Genomic DNA, 15,752 nt, shown 5'->3' on the forward strand with positions numbered 1-15,752 from the left:
TGTGTAAAATATTTGACAGTAAATAAAGGCTTTCACTCAAAATAGAAAAAATTTAATTTTAAAAAGCATTCTATTTCATCTCCCTTTATAAACATTCTAAGGAATGCTTGGGTACCTCTGAATACTAAAAAAAAAAAAAAAAAAAATTCAGTTCTTACCTGCTGTTGTCCAGTGTCTAGGCCCAAGGCTTTAACAAATCCCGATGGATCAATGTATCGCCTATTGCTGTTTTGCAACAAGGCAAACAAGTACTGGAGATGCTCACAAATTGTTTGAGGCTCATAATCTATTAAAACAAAAATATAAATTTGGGTTTTCTTAAGTTGCTACTTTTCTTTTCAGAAAATGGTACTTCCTCTTCACATGAGAACATAAACACCCCTACATCCAAACTAGATTAATACTTTATTATCAGTTTAAAACTTTAAAAGAAAAAGGTTGAGAGCGGTGGCTCATGACTGTAATCCCAGCACTTTGTGAGGCCAAAGCAGGGACCAGAAGCTTAAAACAAGCCTGGCCAACATGGAGAAATCCCATCTCCACTAAAAAAAACACAAAAATTAGCTGGATGTGGTGGTACACACATGTAATCCCAGCTACTTGGGAGGCTGAGACACGAGCATCTATTGAGCCCAGGAGGAAGAGGCTGCAGTGAGCCGAGATTGTGCTACTGCACTCCAGCCTGAGCAACAGAGCGAGACTGTCTCAAAAACAAAAAACAAAGCTGGGCACGGTGGCTCACACTTGTAATCCCAGCACTTTGGGAGGCCGAGGCAGGAGAATTAACTGAGGTCAGGAGTTCAAGACCAGCCTGGTCAACATGGTAAAACCCCACCTCTACTAAAAATACAAAAATTAGCCGGGTGTGGTGGTGAGCACCTGTAATCCCTGCTACTCGGGAGGCTGGGGTACAAGGATAGCTTGAGCTGAGGCGGCAGAGGTTGCAGCGAGCAGAAATCATGCCACTGCACTCCAGCCTGGGTGACAGAGCGAGACTCTCTAAAAAACAACAACAACAACAAAAAAACAACTTTAAAAGACACGGCGGGCATAGTGGCTCAAGGCGGGGTGTGGTGGTTCACGCCTGTAATCCCAGCACTTTTGGAGGCCGTGGTGGGCGGTTCACAAGGTCGGGAGTTCAAGACCAGCCTGGCCAACATGGTGAAACCCCGTCTGTCTCTACTAAAAATACAAAAATTAGCCGGGCATGGGAGAACACGCCTGTAATCCCAGCTACTCGGGAGGCTGAGGCAGGAGAATCACTTGAACCCAGCAGATGGAGGCTGCAGTTAGCTGAGATCGTGTCACTGCACTCCAGCCTGGGCAACAGAGTGAGACTCCGTCTGGGAGGAAAAAAAAAAAGAAATAGAATTAGCAACCGTGTTTTGTGGACGTCATGAGGCAGCCAGGACTGTCCACATACACTCCCCAAAGGCAAGAGCCTACCTGTATTAAAGCAACAACAGCAATCATGACTAGTGTCTAGTCATGATTTTTTAAAGTCCAGTTAATGTGGACTTGGGATCTCAAGCACAGCAATTTACACTCAAGTGAAGAATACAAAACCCTAGAATTTCAGAGTTGAAAGTTTTAATGAGCTAGTGCAGGGGATGGAACAGAAAGCATGGATGTTAAGAGCCCAGAAGACCAAAGTCTTATCTTCTTTAAGTTATTAACCTATTGCTTCTCAGCTCCAAATCCACCCTTCTTTGCTTGCTCAGTGATGAGAGATGGGCTCTGCAAATACTTGTCCTTTGCCAGTTATCAAGAAGGTAAGGCTTATCAGTGAAGGGCACTGCAGGGTTTAGTTGTGCCTCCTCACCAGCCTGCTGCAGGTCAGCTTCCTCCAGGGCTCCAGGTTCCTGCACCTAACAGTGGTCAGCAGCTTCCCCAGCACCTCTTTTAATAGCTTCACAGTACAGTGCCTCCAGTGAGGCACTTCCTCTCGAACGACCACCCTGTGAACGGCCTCCCAGACACTCTTTCAGGTGATTCTGTAGGGGGTTCCAAGGCCCAGCACCTTCTCATGGACAGTTTCCAGTAGGGATGCCCAGGGAGGCATCCCAGCAGTGTCCAAAGAGGTCTGGACCTCAAGCCTGGGCCATGGGGGTGGCAGACTGTCCGTTGGATGTTCTCTTTCAGCCCAGGGATACAGGTTGCTCCCTGTATCTGCTGTCCTTGTATTCTTTAAAATCCTCTTTAACTTTTATCAACCAATTCCTCATTTCTCTAATTTCCTGTTATTAATTCTCAACTTTCCCTTTTCAAATTATTCTATCTTCTAATTGGACTCTAAATATTTATCTCTTTACTGCCAACTGTGGCTTTCAGCAAGTCAATACATCATCTTCAAAATAAAGATAAAATATTACTCCTTGGGCTGCAAAAGCACTGCAGGCCAGTAAAAGCTATTTAAGGCCAGGAGCTGTGGCTCATGCCTTCCCAGAACTTTGGGAGACCAAGGAAGGTGGATCGATTGAACCCAGGAGTTTGAGACCAGCCTGGGCAACATGGTAAAACGCTGCCTCCAAAAAAAAATACAAAAATTAGCAAGAGGTGGTGGTGCACGCCTGTAGTTCCAACTACTTGGGGGGCTCTGGCAGGAGGATTGCTTTAGCCTGGGAGGTTGACGCTGCAGTGAGCTGTGTTTGCACCAGCCTGGGCGAAAAAGTGAGACCCTGTCTCAAAAAACAAACAACTAACAAAAGAAAACCTTTTCTGTTCAAATTATTGTGTGGCTTCTGTCTTCTAATCAGACTGAATATTTATATCCTTACTACCAACTGTGGCTTTCAGCAAGTCAATATATCATCTGTAAAATAAAGATAAAATGTTACTCCTTGGGGTGGAAAGGCTTTGCAGGCTGGTAAAAGCTATTCAAGGCATGGCACCATGGTTCATGTCTGTAATCCAGCACTTTTGGAGACTGAGACAGGAGGATTGATTGAGGCCAGAAGTTCAAGACCAGCCTGGGCAACAGAGAAGACTGTCTCTATAAAAAAAATAAGTTTAAGCTAGGCACGGTGGCTCACGTCTGTAATCCCAACACTTTGGGAAGCTGAGGCGGGCGGATCACCTGAGGTTGGGAGTTCCAGACCAGCCTGACCAACATCGAGAAACCCCGTCTCTACTAAAAATAGAAAATTAGCCGGGCGCGGTGGTGCATGCCTGTAATCCCAGCTACTCAGGAGGCTGTGGCAGGAGAATTGCTTGAACCTGAAAGGTGGAGGTTGCGGTGAACCGAGATTGTGCCATTGCACTCCAGCCTGGGCAACAAGAGTGAAACTGTCTTAACAAAAAAAAAAATTAAGTTTAGGCCAGACACAGTGGCTCACACCTGTAGTCCCAGCACTTTGGAAGGCCGAGGCAGCCAGATCACTTGAGGTCAGGAGTTCGAGACTAGCCTGGCCAACATAGTAAAACCCTGTCTCTACTAAAAATACAAAAATTAGCCGGGCGTGTGGGCGGGCGCCCATAATCCCAGCTACTCGAGAGGCTGAGGCAGGAGAATCGCTTCAGCGCAGGAGGCAGAGGCTGCAGTGAGCCAAGATGGCGCCACTGCACTCCAGCTTGGGAAACAGAGTAAGACTCAATTCAGGAAGAGAGCTCTCCCCCACCCCTTTCACCCACCTTTTTCTTCTTGGATGCCGTCTCCCAACACGTAGTCACTACAAGTGCTCGGACATAAGTAGAGTGCCTGCCGAAGCTCCAAGTTGAGAAACCACACCTGAAGAAATGTGTTGACGTAACAAGTGGCTCCGAGGTTAGTCAGGCCCACAAACGAGTTCTACAAAATACAAAATTTATCATTATAAAATCCACTGTCCTTTAAACAACACATTTCTAAGCATTATTCTTAAATTTTCAGATTAAAAATTTGTAAGACCGTCACAACCAACATGGTATAGCCACCTTAAGTTTCTCTTGGCTGGAAGTAGGGCATAATTTTCATGAAAGCCCCATTTTGGGTTGACCACAGGAGTGAAAAAGACTTCGGACAGCATCACTGCTCATCTCTAGCATATCGTCTTCTCCAGCCACTTAAATCTAAAATTAGAACAGTGGATTCTAGAAAAGATCGGTTTTGAAAAAGCGTACATAGGTTTTATGTTTGCTGTATATCTAAACTGCCAGCATTCAGTAGAATGACCAAGTAAAACTTATGCAGAAAACTTCCTTTATATTCTAGAGATTTTCAAGATTGGGGGTGGTAGAGGGAACTGGCTGCAACTTTTTCCAAAGATAAGGTTGGGAATTCCTGACCTTACAAAGAATTATTCTTTTATTAAAATATCTATACAACAAACTTGGCTATTTCGTGAACGCTAAGCTTTATGTTTAGAAAATTTAATGTATATTTTTAAAAAGCAAAATTATATATAAAATACAAGCCCTAGAAAGCAAAATGCTATCATCGTGAGTTTGTTCCCTTGAATTACCATCTCCTTTAAAGAGGCTTTAAGATTTCGAAATAAAACATGCAATGTTAAAGCAAACATAGAATCAGCATTCAAACTAAAACTATTATTTAAAGGCTTACTGAATTACGCAGCTGCCTGTTCTAAAGCATATCATTAAGAAGTGTTCCAATTCAAGTGGCTTAGAGCCTTAAGTTCTACTACTTATCTTAAAGCTGCACAGGTTACCTGAAATCAGTAGAGCTTTCTGATCACAGGCCCAAAACAAAAGCAAAAACAAAAACAAAAAAATAGCATAATAGCAATCGCTTAAAAAAATGATGGTTTACCTTTTTTCTCCTCTCACAGTTGGGATCATCGATGTTATGAAAACTATTTTCATCTATTTCTCCTAACCAAATATGCTCACCAATACCAACCAAGCAATTCGGATTTCCTTTGCAGTTTCGTCTAAGGAAAAAAAAAAAAAGTTTAACTTTTAAAAGACCATAGTTTCATGAGAGACAAACAAATTAAAACTACAATGAGATACCACTTCTCACCTATAAATTAGCAAAACTGAGAAAGTATAAGACACTCATTTTTTGAGGCTGTCGAGAAGCAAGCATGCATATCCTGCTGGAAGAAATGCACTTGCTGACAAAACTACATAGACAACTACCTTTAGACCTAGCAATCTCATTTCTGAGGATTTATCCTTCCTTAGGCTATACCTCCAACAACGCAAAATCTCATGCATAAGGTTATTTATTACAGCACTGTCTGTTAATCACAAAATATTGGAAGCCACTGAAATGCCCAAACACAGACGATATGGTACATCTATATGGCAGAGTACTATGCAACTGTAAAACACACACACACGCAAAAAAAAACATACACACACAGCATGAAAAAGATCTCTATGAACAGATATGAAGTAATTTATAAATCCAGGACACATTATTAAGTAAAAAAAGCAAAATGCAAAGGAGTATCTGTAGTATACTGTTATATGTAAGAAATATATAAGAAAATACATGTGCACATATATTGGCTTATTTTGAACAAAAAGAAACACAGAAAGGAAAAACCAGAGACTAATGAAACTGGTTACCTACAGAGCATGAGTGGGAATAAGGTTAAAAAAAAAATGTACCTTTTTGGCCGGAGGCACGGTGGCTCACACCTGTAATCCCAGCACTTTGGGAGGCCAAAGCAGGTGGATAACAAGGTCAGGAGTTCGAGACCAGCCTGAAACCCTGTCTCTACTAAAAATACAGAAATTAGCCAGGTGTGGCGGTGCGGGCCTGTAATCCAGCTACTTGGGAGGTTGAGGCAGGAGAATCGCTTGAACCCGGGACACGGAGGTTGCAGGGAGCCAAGACTGCACCACTACACCCTGGCATGAGCGACAGAACAAGACTCTGTCTCGGAAAAAATGAATGAATGAACGAATGAAAAGGAAATGTACCTTTTCGTATAATGCACAATTTGGGACCATGTGAGTGTTTCTCATACTACTTCACGCACGCACACAAACGAAAATAAATCAACTGGCTAGGCATGGTGGCCCACGCCTGTAATCCCAGTCCTTTGGGAGGCCAAGGCAAGAGGATCACTTGAGGTCAGGAGTTTGAGACCAGCCTGGCCAACATGGTGAAACCCTGTCTCTACTAGAAATACAAAAATTAGCCAGGCATGGTGGTACACGTCTGTAATTCCAGCTACAGGCTGAAGACTGGAGGTTGATGCAGGAGAATTGCTTGAACCCAGGAGGTGGAGGTTGCAGTGAGCCGAGATCGCGCCACTGTACTCCAGCATGGGCAACAGAGCGAGACTCTGTCTCAAAAAAAAAAAAAATCAACAAGGATGTCAGGAACCCTAACTAAATTCAAAACAGAAAACATATTTCAACTAACTAAAAGATCCAAACTGAAGGGAAGGCAGGAGTGGGGGAGGGGTAGGGAGGGGTGTGACTGACCAAAGTAACTTGAACAGTCATCAAGCTCATTTAGTAGTACCCTCTGGCTAAAGACAAAAGGAACAAATATCCAGCTCTAATTAGTAGGCTTCTTTTCCATAGAGACATGGGTTAATAATTCTGAAACACAGATCCTGACTTCTAAATATTATCCAGTAAAAGAATCCAGTGCTCCTTGGAGAAATAAATGGCTGATTCCAAGGCCAGGGCAGTCAGTGAAATTAGAAAATGAACCTACAACATCTTACCCTGTCCTAAAAGGATGTACTGAAAGAGTGATGGAGACATGTTAAAAGAACACAAGAGTTGGCTGGAAGGGGAGGTCCCACTGGTCAAATTTGGCAACAAAATTTAGCAACAAAATAAGCAATAGTATAAAGTAAGAATCCATCACTTCATGGTGAGATGGATGGAAGAAAAATCTCTTCCTTTTAGGAAAAAACCAACTACCAAAGTGGAAGGAACGACAGAATTAAAAATCTCCATTTGACATACATCAGATTCAGAAAAGAAAAAGAATCAGGCAAGAATCATCACGGATGCTAAAGTAGGCAAGTTGGAGAAATAACAACATTTACAATGTCTCAAAGTATCTCAGCACAAGTTAATTACAAAGGGAAAGATAGTAACGTTCAGTGGAGAAACCTGGCAGACACCACCTTAACCAAATACTTAAATTTAACACACCCAGTAATGAATCTAATTGACACCACACACCTTCTGGTATAATGCACAGCACAGAATCCCTTCTGTGATGTTCTGGCCAAAAATGCACGGCCTTAATTGAATCATGAGGAAACATTAGACCAAACCAACTCAAGGGACTTTCTACAAAATAAGTCACTGTCATGAAATACAAAGAAAGATCCACTAACCGTTCCAGATTAAAGGAAACCGAAGAGACACAACTGAATGTAACATACGCTTAGCTTTTCTTTTGCTATAATGGAACATTACAGGACAAAGTTCTGCGCATCTCTGTAGGATGCCCACTAAAGGATTACCGGTAACAGTAAAAGACTGGAAATTCATATGGAAGTAATAAAATAAATTACAATATAACCAAACAATTAAAAACTACTGCTGTCATAAAATAAAAAGGTAGGCCGGGCACAGTGGCTCATGCCTGTAATCCCAGCATTCTGGAAGGCCCAGGCGGGTGGATCACAAGGTCAGGAGTTCGAGACCAGCCTGGCCACCATGGTAAAACCTCATCTCTATTAAAAATACAAAAATTAGCCAGGTGTGGTGGAGGGCGCCTGTAATCCCAGCTACCCAGGAGGCTGAGGCAGGAGAAATCACTTGAAACTGGAAGGTGGAGGCTACAGTGAGCTGAGATCATGCCACTGCACTCCAGCCTGGGAAACAAGAGCGAAACTCCATCTCAAAAAAAATAAAAATAATAATTAATAAATAAAAAGGTAGGGAAAGTTTTTAATGTTGTGATATATAATGGTATCATTAGTTGAAAAAAGGAAGGTGGGCCAGGCATGGTGCATCCCAGCACTTTGGGAGGCTGAGGCAGGTGGATAAACTGAGGTCAGGATTTCAAGACCAGCCTGACCAACATGGAGAAACCCTGTTTCTACTAAAAATACAAAATCAGCCGGGCATGGCGGCGCATGCCTGTTAATCCCAGCTAGTCGAGAGGCTGAGGCAGGAGAATTGCTTGAGCCTGGGAGGTGGACGTTGTGGTGAGATCATGCCACCGCACGCCAGCCTGGGCAACAAGCGTGAAACTTTGTCTTAAAAAAAAAAAAGGAAGGTACAAAATGTTGCCATTTTTAAAAATTTACAAATGGGGTAAACACACCTGTTTGTTTAGATAGAAAAGTGTGCTATAAAGTGGAAACAACTTTATCGGCAAATATTATCTCTGTACTTGCCAGATGTAAGTCAGAAGTAAACAACACTCTGAACTTCCTTTTTTTTTTTTTTTTTTTTTTTTTTGAGACTCCCACACTGAAGTGGCACATTCATGGCTCATTGCAGCCTCTACATCCTGGACTTAAATGATCCTCCAGCCTCAGCCTCTGGAGTAGCTGGGACCACAGGTGCATGCCACCATTCCTGGATAATTTTTTAATATTTTTTTGTAGAGGCAGGGTCTCACCATGTTGCCCAGGCTGACCCCATCCCTTTTATATCTTTCAGGCTTTGAACAATAAAATGTACTACATATTCCAAAAATAAGTAAATAATTGTTTTAATGTTCTGTTTAAACATACTGTCTTCTAAAATATAAAAATGAAGCTGGGTGTTGTGGCACACGCTTAAAATGCCAGCTATTCAGGAGGCTCAGGCAGAAGATGGCCTAAGCCCAGGAGTTGGAGGCTACAATGAACTATGATTGCACCTGTGAACAGCCACTGCACTACAGCCTGGGCAACAAAGTGAGACCCTGTCTCTATTTTAAAACTTTTGAAATAATAAAAATGAAAACTGAAGTTTGACCAATTTAAGAACAGTCTTGTCAGCTTATGTCAAAGCCAGGAGGGAAAAAAGCTTATTAATGAAATAAAAGTAGAACCCATCCACTGTGGGGAGAAGCAGCTAGGGTTTTTAGTGCTTATAACTTACCTCTAATGGGAAAGGTCTACTATAAAAGAGTTAAAGAAACAAAACTGACCAGGCACGGTGGCTCCTGCCTGTAATCCCAGCACTTTGGGAGGCCAAGGTGGGCAGATCACTTGAGGTCAGGAGTTTAAGACCAGCCCGGCCAACATGGCAAAACCCCGTCTCTACTAAAAATACAAAAATTTGCCAAGCGTGGTGGTGTATGCGTGTAATACCAGCTACTCAGAAGGCTGAGGTGAGAGAATCGCTTGAACCAGGGAGCTGTGATCGCACCACTGCATTCCAGTCAGGCTGGGCAACAGAGCGAGACTCTGTCTCAAAAAAAAAGAAAGAAAAGAAAAAAGAAAAGAAAAGAACGCTGATTCTGGGACTGAGAAAAGTAACATAAAATCTTTCCTGGGAACAGTGACAAGGATATATTAGGAAGGTTCTTTTGAAAGAAAACTACAGCTAGTGGCAATGGACTCTCTCAAGGGTCTTTGGGAGATAGGAAAAAACAGTGTCAGTAACCATGGTGAAAACACACCTCTAAAACAAAGTAGGCACTTATTTTATCAATTCTTTCAACTCTGCTTTTCAAAGGTGTAACATCAAGTCTTGTTTGTTCACTCCCTCCTCTTGGACAAGTGGGTGGTAAACATGTTTCGCATGACTTGGCTGGGGAGGCAGACACTCCCATGGGTCAAACACATACATGATTCTCAGAAAATAGTTCCAGTGGATCTGGTCAGATTTTAGTTTTCAGTTCCTGATAGCAAAATAATTCAGACAATGAACAAAAGGTAGGCTCTCCCTGGCCTCACCTCTACCACTCCCCACCCAAAAATCACGCATACTTAACTGGTTCTAAAGCTGGCATCAAAAGGCAAACACAACCTATGGCCTAAATATTACCACAATAAGACTTTCAAAAGCTACTATGAGAAGCTGGGAGCAATCTGTATTATTAGGCCCCAGAACACTGGCGTTGTTCTTTTTAAATTTTCTTAATTGCTTGCTAGGTATTACTGAGCAAGTCTTCAGTTGGCTAGAACACCATCACAGCAGAATGCCAAGTGCAGGTGACCTGTGATAGCCTACCACCCCCGGCTAAACCTATGGCTTCCGAGCCTCTATGGCCACACTTCAGGTGGGAACCAAAAAGCCAAAGGCGGTGCTTTCCATTAAAAAGGCTTGGACTTTCTAAATGTCTAAATTGTTGCTAAGCCTTTCATACACAGCCCAATATGAGGCGGGGCGGGGGGAGGGGGGGTGGTGTTGTGTTTGTTCTCTTACTTGGAGAGGTAAAGAATCTACTTAACACACACAAATAACAGCCGGGCGCAGTGGCTCACGCCTATAATCCCAACACTTTGGGAAGCCAAAGCGGGCGGATCACTGAGGTCAGGAGTTTGAGCCCAGCCTGACCAACATGGAGAAACCCCGTCACTACTAAATATACAAAAAATTAGCCGGGCATGGCGGCACATTCCTGTAATCCCAGCTACTCAGGAGGCTGAGGCAGGAGAATCGCTTGAACCCGGGAGGCGGAGGTTGCAGTGAGCCGAGATCACGCCACTGCACTCCAGCCTGGTCAACTAGAGAGAAACTCTGCGTCAGAAAAGAAAAGAAAAGGACAGACACAAATCACAGTTCTAATTATAAGCTGTTATTTCTAAAGCCAGCCTTAGCAGAACAGCAGAATGACAACTACAGAGGGCTGTAGCCTCTCCCATTCGTCATTCTCCAATGCCCCTAACTCCATTTTATCCCTCATTAGAGTAGGCCCCAGGTGTCAAGGATCATTTATCATCATGTGTATGTATGCCAATTTCCTTACAGTAGAAAAATAGTTTTGTGTACTTGTGTCTATCAACTATAAAGACAGATCAAGGAGGCTGAGTGTTTCACAAAATATAAGACAGTGTCAGGGAGCAGTGGTTCACACCTGTAGTCCCAGCATTTCGAGAGGCTGAGGCAGGCAGATCACTTGAGGCCAGGAATTTGTCACCAGCCAGGCCAACATGGCAAAAAACCGTCTTTACTAAAAATACAAAAAATTAGCCGGGCGTGGTGGCACATGCCTGTAGTCCCAGCTGCTCAAGAAGCTGAGATAAGAGAATTGTTTGAACTCCGGAGGCAGAGGTTGCAGTGAGCTGAAATCACACCACTGCACTCCAGCCTGGGCATCAGAGAGAGACCCTATCTCCAAAAAAAAATTTTAAAAAGCCCGGGCCCAGTGGCTCATGCCTGTAATCCCAGCACTTTGGGAGGCCGAGGCTGGTGGATCATGAGGTCAGGAGTTCAAGACAAACCTGGCCAAGATGGTGAAACCCTGACTCTACTAAAAATACAAAACTTAGCCGGGCATGGTGGCAGGCGCTTGTAATCTCAGCTACTTTGGAGACTGAGGCAGAGAATTGCTTGAACCCGGGAGGCGGAGGTGGCAGTGAGCCGAGATCATGCCACTGCACACCAGCCTGGGCAACAGAGTGACACTCTGTCTCAAAATAAAAAATAAAAAAAAAAAAGAAAAGACTTGATTACACAGGCATGACTGATTGAATCACTGGCCACCGGAGATCAACAACCTTTAGCTCCTCTCCCCTCCCAGAGGTCAGAATAAAAGTTCTAACCCTCTCATCAAGTGGTTGGTTCTCCTGGCAACCAGCCTCTCTGTCTGGAGGCTACTAAGAGCTCCCAGCCATCAGTCATTTCATTAGCATACAAAAAGACACTTAGTCACTTTGGAGATTCCAAAGGTTTTAGGAGCTGTGCCAGAAGTAGTACAAAGACTAAGCATATATTTCTTATAAATCAAAATATCATATAACCCTGCAGAGAAAATACCTAAAGAAAATATCCCAAAAATGTTAAATGACACCAACGTTTTTGTTTCAATAATTCTACTTCTGGGCACATGTCCACAAAACTTGAGTAATAACAGCACATTGGCAATGCCACAGCACAATAAGGAATTCAGATAACCCTAATGGGTACTTTGTTCCAAGACTGCACTAGATGAGAACAGGAAAGTGTTAGGCAGAGGATAGGCTCCAAAAGGTTTGGTTATGATGTGCTAGGCAGACATCTGCTGTGATTTTAGGCCAGAGATACACTTTGGCAGCACTAAAAAGGACAGACCGGGCCCGGCGCGGTGACTCACGTCTGTAATCCCAGCATTTTGGGAAGCTGAGGCAGGCGGATCGCTTGAGGTCAGGAGTTCGAGACCAGCCTGGCCAATATGGTGAAATCCTGTCTCTACTAAAAATTCAAACATTAGCCAGGCATGGTGGCGTGCGACTATAGTACCACCTACTTCAGAGACTGAGGCAGAAGACTCGCTTGAACCCAGGAGGCGGAGGTTGCAGTGAGCCGAGATCACACCACTGCATTCAAGTCTGAGTGACAGAGCAAGACTCTGTCTCAAAAAATAATAATAATAGTAATAATGACAGCCTGAAGCTGAACAAGGCATGAGACATAACCCCAAAGCTAAACAAGGTGTGAGACATAACTAACAATTTTTCTCGTGGAAGATGAGGTCTTAAAAAGCCAATTCAGGCAGGGGGCGGCGGCTCATGCCTGTAATCCTAGCCCTTGGAAGGCTGAGGTGGGCGGATCACCTGAGACAGAAGAATCGTTTGAAACCAGGAAGCCAAGGTTGCAGTTAGCCGAGATCCCACTGCACTCCAGCCTGGGCGACAAAGTGAGACTCCATCTCCAAAAAAAAAGCCAATTCAGTGGGAATAGGAACGGAGGAAGTTCAAGCATATTGATGGGAATAAATCAATAGAACCTGGGGACTAATAAGATGTGACAGGCAAGAAAGAAAAGGAGAAATCTGGAATGATGCCCAAAATTGTAACAAAACGATTTTCCAGGCTGGATGCAGTGGCTCACACCCATAGTCTCAGCACTTTGAAAGGCTGAGGGGGGAGGGTCACTTGAGGCCATGAGCTCAAGACCAGCCGGGCCAACATGGCAAAACCCTACTAAACTTCTACTAAAAATATAAAAATTAGCTGGGTGTGGAGGCGAATGCCTGTAATCCCAGCTACTCCAGAAGCTGTCACGAGAATCACTTGAACCCGGGAGGCAGAGGTTGCAGTGAGCCGAGATTATGGTACTGCACCCTAGCCTGGGTGACACAGCAAAAAAAAAAAACAATTTTCCACAAATCAAAATTTGTGTTCGGAGAGTAGAAAAGTAGTAGGCTAGGTATCAAAGGGTATGAAAGAGTAAGTTTCTTCTATAATATATTGACTATAGGTAGGAGATACACTTTCAGTTCTGTTTTGGTAGATCTCCAAGGATCTGTCATTTAAGAGTATGCACGATGAGTGGAAAATTTATAATCAAAGATTTCACAGTGGCTATGCAGTTCAAAGATTCATCCTTTGAATGGGAAAGGGGGTAGGGATTTCACTCCAAGTGGTCGTTTACAGATGTTCTGCTTCTTCTTCCTCATCACCTCTTAGTTTCTTAGTTTTTATTTATTTATTTATGAGATGGAGTCTCATTCCATTGCCCAGGCTGGAGTGCACTGCGACCTCTACCTAACTGGTTCAAGAGATTCTCCTGCCCCAGCCTCTTGAGACTCATGCCTGTAATCCTGGCACTTTGGGAAGCTGAGATGGGTGGATCACTTGAGGTCAGGACTTCGAGACCAGCCTGGCCAACATGGCAAAACCTTGTCTCTACTACAAATACAAAAATTAGCCGGCGTGGTGGCAGAAATCTATAATCCCAGCTACTTGAGAGGCTGAGGCAGGAGAATCGCTTGAACCCGGGAGGTGGAGGTTGCAGTGAGTCAAGATCGTGCCACTGCACTCCAGCCTGGGTGACAGAGCAAGACTCTGTCTCAAGAAAAAACAAAAAACAAAAGAAAATCCATGGCCTCCTGGGCACTCAGGGTGTATAATACTCTACTCCCAGGCTCAGGTGATCTTCCCACCTCAGTCTTCCCAACAGCTGGGACCACAGGCATACCACTGCACCTAGCTAATTTTTTTTATTTTTTTGTATTATTTGTAGCGATGGGGTTTACCCTCATTGCGCAAGCTGGGCTAGAATTCCTTGACTCAAGTGATCCACCCACCTCAGCCTCCCGAAGTCCTGGGATTATAGGCGTGAGCCACTGTGCCTGGGACCTTTTTTTTTTTTGAGATGGAGTCTCGCCCTGTTGCCCAGGCTAGAGTGCAGTGGTGCAGTGGCTCAATCTCAGCTCACTGCAACCTCTGCCTCCCGTTTTCAAGCGATTCTCCTGCCTCAGCCTCCCAAGTAGCTGGGACGACAGGCACACCCCACCGTGCCCGGCTAATTTTTGTATTTTTAGTAGAGATGGGGTTTCACTATGTTGGCCAGGCTGGTCTCGATCTCCTGACCTCGTGATCTGTCCACCTTGGCCTCCCAAAGTGCTTAAAACACTGAAGTACAGATTTTCCTGAAAGCGAAAATAAAGGAGAACCAAGATAATATAAATTCTAGGTTCTAGTTACTAAAAACTTTACAGTGATTTTCATGTAATGCCTCATGGCATTACTGTATCAAGGTCTCATAAATTAAGACATGCGAGAAATAAGCAAATCTAAAAACAGGTCACGCATGGTGGCTCATGCCTGTAATCCCAGCACTTTTGGAGGCCAAGGCAGAAGGATTGCTTGAGCCCAGGAGTTCAAGGCCATCCTGGGCAACATGGTGAGACCCTATCTCTACAAAGAAAAAAATTTTTTTAATGAGCCAGGTGGAGTGGCACATGTGGGTGGTCCCAGCTATTGGGGAGGCTAAGACAGGAGGACCTGTTTGAGCCCAGGAGGTCGAGGCTACAGTGAGCTGCTCATGTCAGCCAGCTCTAGCTTGGATGACAGAACAAGGCTCTCTCAAAAAAACAAATAAACAATAAAAACAAAGCAACCACAAAGAGGTCACTTAGCACTTACGTACTATTTTCCTAGAACTCCTCTGCCATATATGTATAGAGAAGTCGGGCATAAAAGGTTTGGGAAGCAACTGACAAAGCAAAATAAAACTCAACACCAAAGTTACATAAAACATCAAAGATGGAAAGCTTCTTAAATTGTTAGCAATCCTTTAAATAGTATAGTCAGTACTCAAAAAAAACCTAAATATATATATATATATATATTTTTTTTTTTTTTGAGATGGAGTCTCACTCTCTTGACCAGGCTGGGGTGCAGTGGCATGATCTCGGCTCACCGCAACCTCCACCTCTCAAGTTCAAGCAGTTCTCCTGCTTCAGCTTCCCGAGTAGCTGGGATTACAAATGTGCACCACCACGCTCAGCTAATTTTTGTATTTTTAGTGGAGATAGGGTTTCACCAGGTTGGCCAGGCTGGTCTCAAACTCCTGACCTGAAGTGATCCACCCACCTCAGCCTCTCAAAATGCTGAGATTACAGGCGTGACCCACTGCACCTGGCTTAAATATATTTTAAAGCTTAAGAATCCAATCAACCTAGCAAACATGAAATAACTTAATTTTTTCCAAGCCTCCAAAGTTAGGGCCCACTAAACTGGGATTCAAACACTACAGAAAAAGGAGAACCAGTAAAGCAAAAATGATTTTTAAGGTGAGCCTACTTGGAAACACTAGAAATCTACTTTCTTTTTAAGAGACAGGGTCTTGCTGTGTTGCACAGGCTGGACTCAAATTCTTGGGCTCCAGCAATTCTCCCACCTCAGCCTCCCGAATAGCTGAGACTGCAGGTGTGTACCACCATGCCCAGTCTATAATCTTTCTAAAACACTACCTCCCAAATTGGTATTAAAGGGAAAACGTTCAGGACAGGAGAG

At 43.7% G+C, this 15,752-nt stretch overlaps 1 protein-coding gene across 5 annotated transcripts in view; it reads right to left on the bottom strand.

Annotated features, from left to right (window-relative positions):
* USP48 (ubiquitin specific peptidase 48) overlaps window positions 1–15,752 on the bottom strand; it is a 102,732-nt gene that overhangs the window by 69,923 nt on the left and 17,057 nt on the right. For 4 of the 5 annotated variants that reach the window (XM_050790358.1, XM_050790348.1, XM_050790338.1 and 1 more), the window contains exons 2-4: window positions 4,748–4,868; window positions 3,631–3,787; window positions 159–286 (exon numbers count right to left, since the gene is read on the bottom strand). In XM_050790358.1, the coding sequence (XP_050646315.1) occupies window positions 159–286; window positions 3,631–3,787; window positions 4,748–4,868 (406 nt within the window). Of the gene's footprint in view, window positions 1–158; window positions 287–3,630; window positions 3,788–3,912; window positions 4,048–4,747; window positions 4,869–15,752 lie in introns of those variants that run through there. The other variant, XM_050790368.1, reaches the window with a different exon arrangement.

This window comes from Macaca thibetana, chromosome 1, assembly GCF_024542745.1.
Source record: "Macaca thibetana thibetana isolate TM-01 chromosome 1, ASM2454274v1, whole genome shotgun sequence".
Taxonomy (NCBI): domain Eukaryota; kingdom Metazoa; phylum Chordata; class Mammalia; order Primates; family Cercopithecidae; genus Macaca; species Macaca thibetana.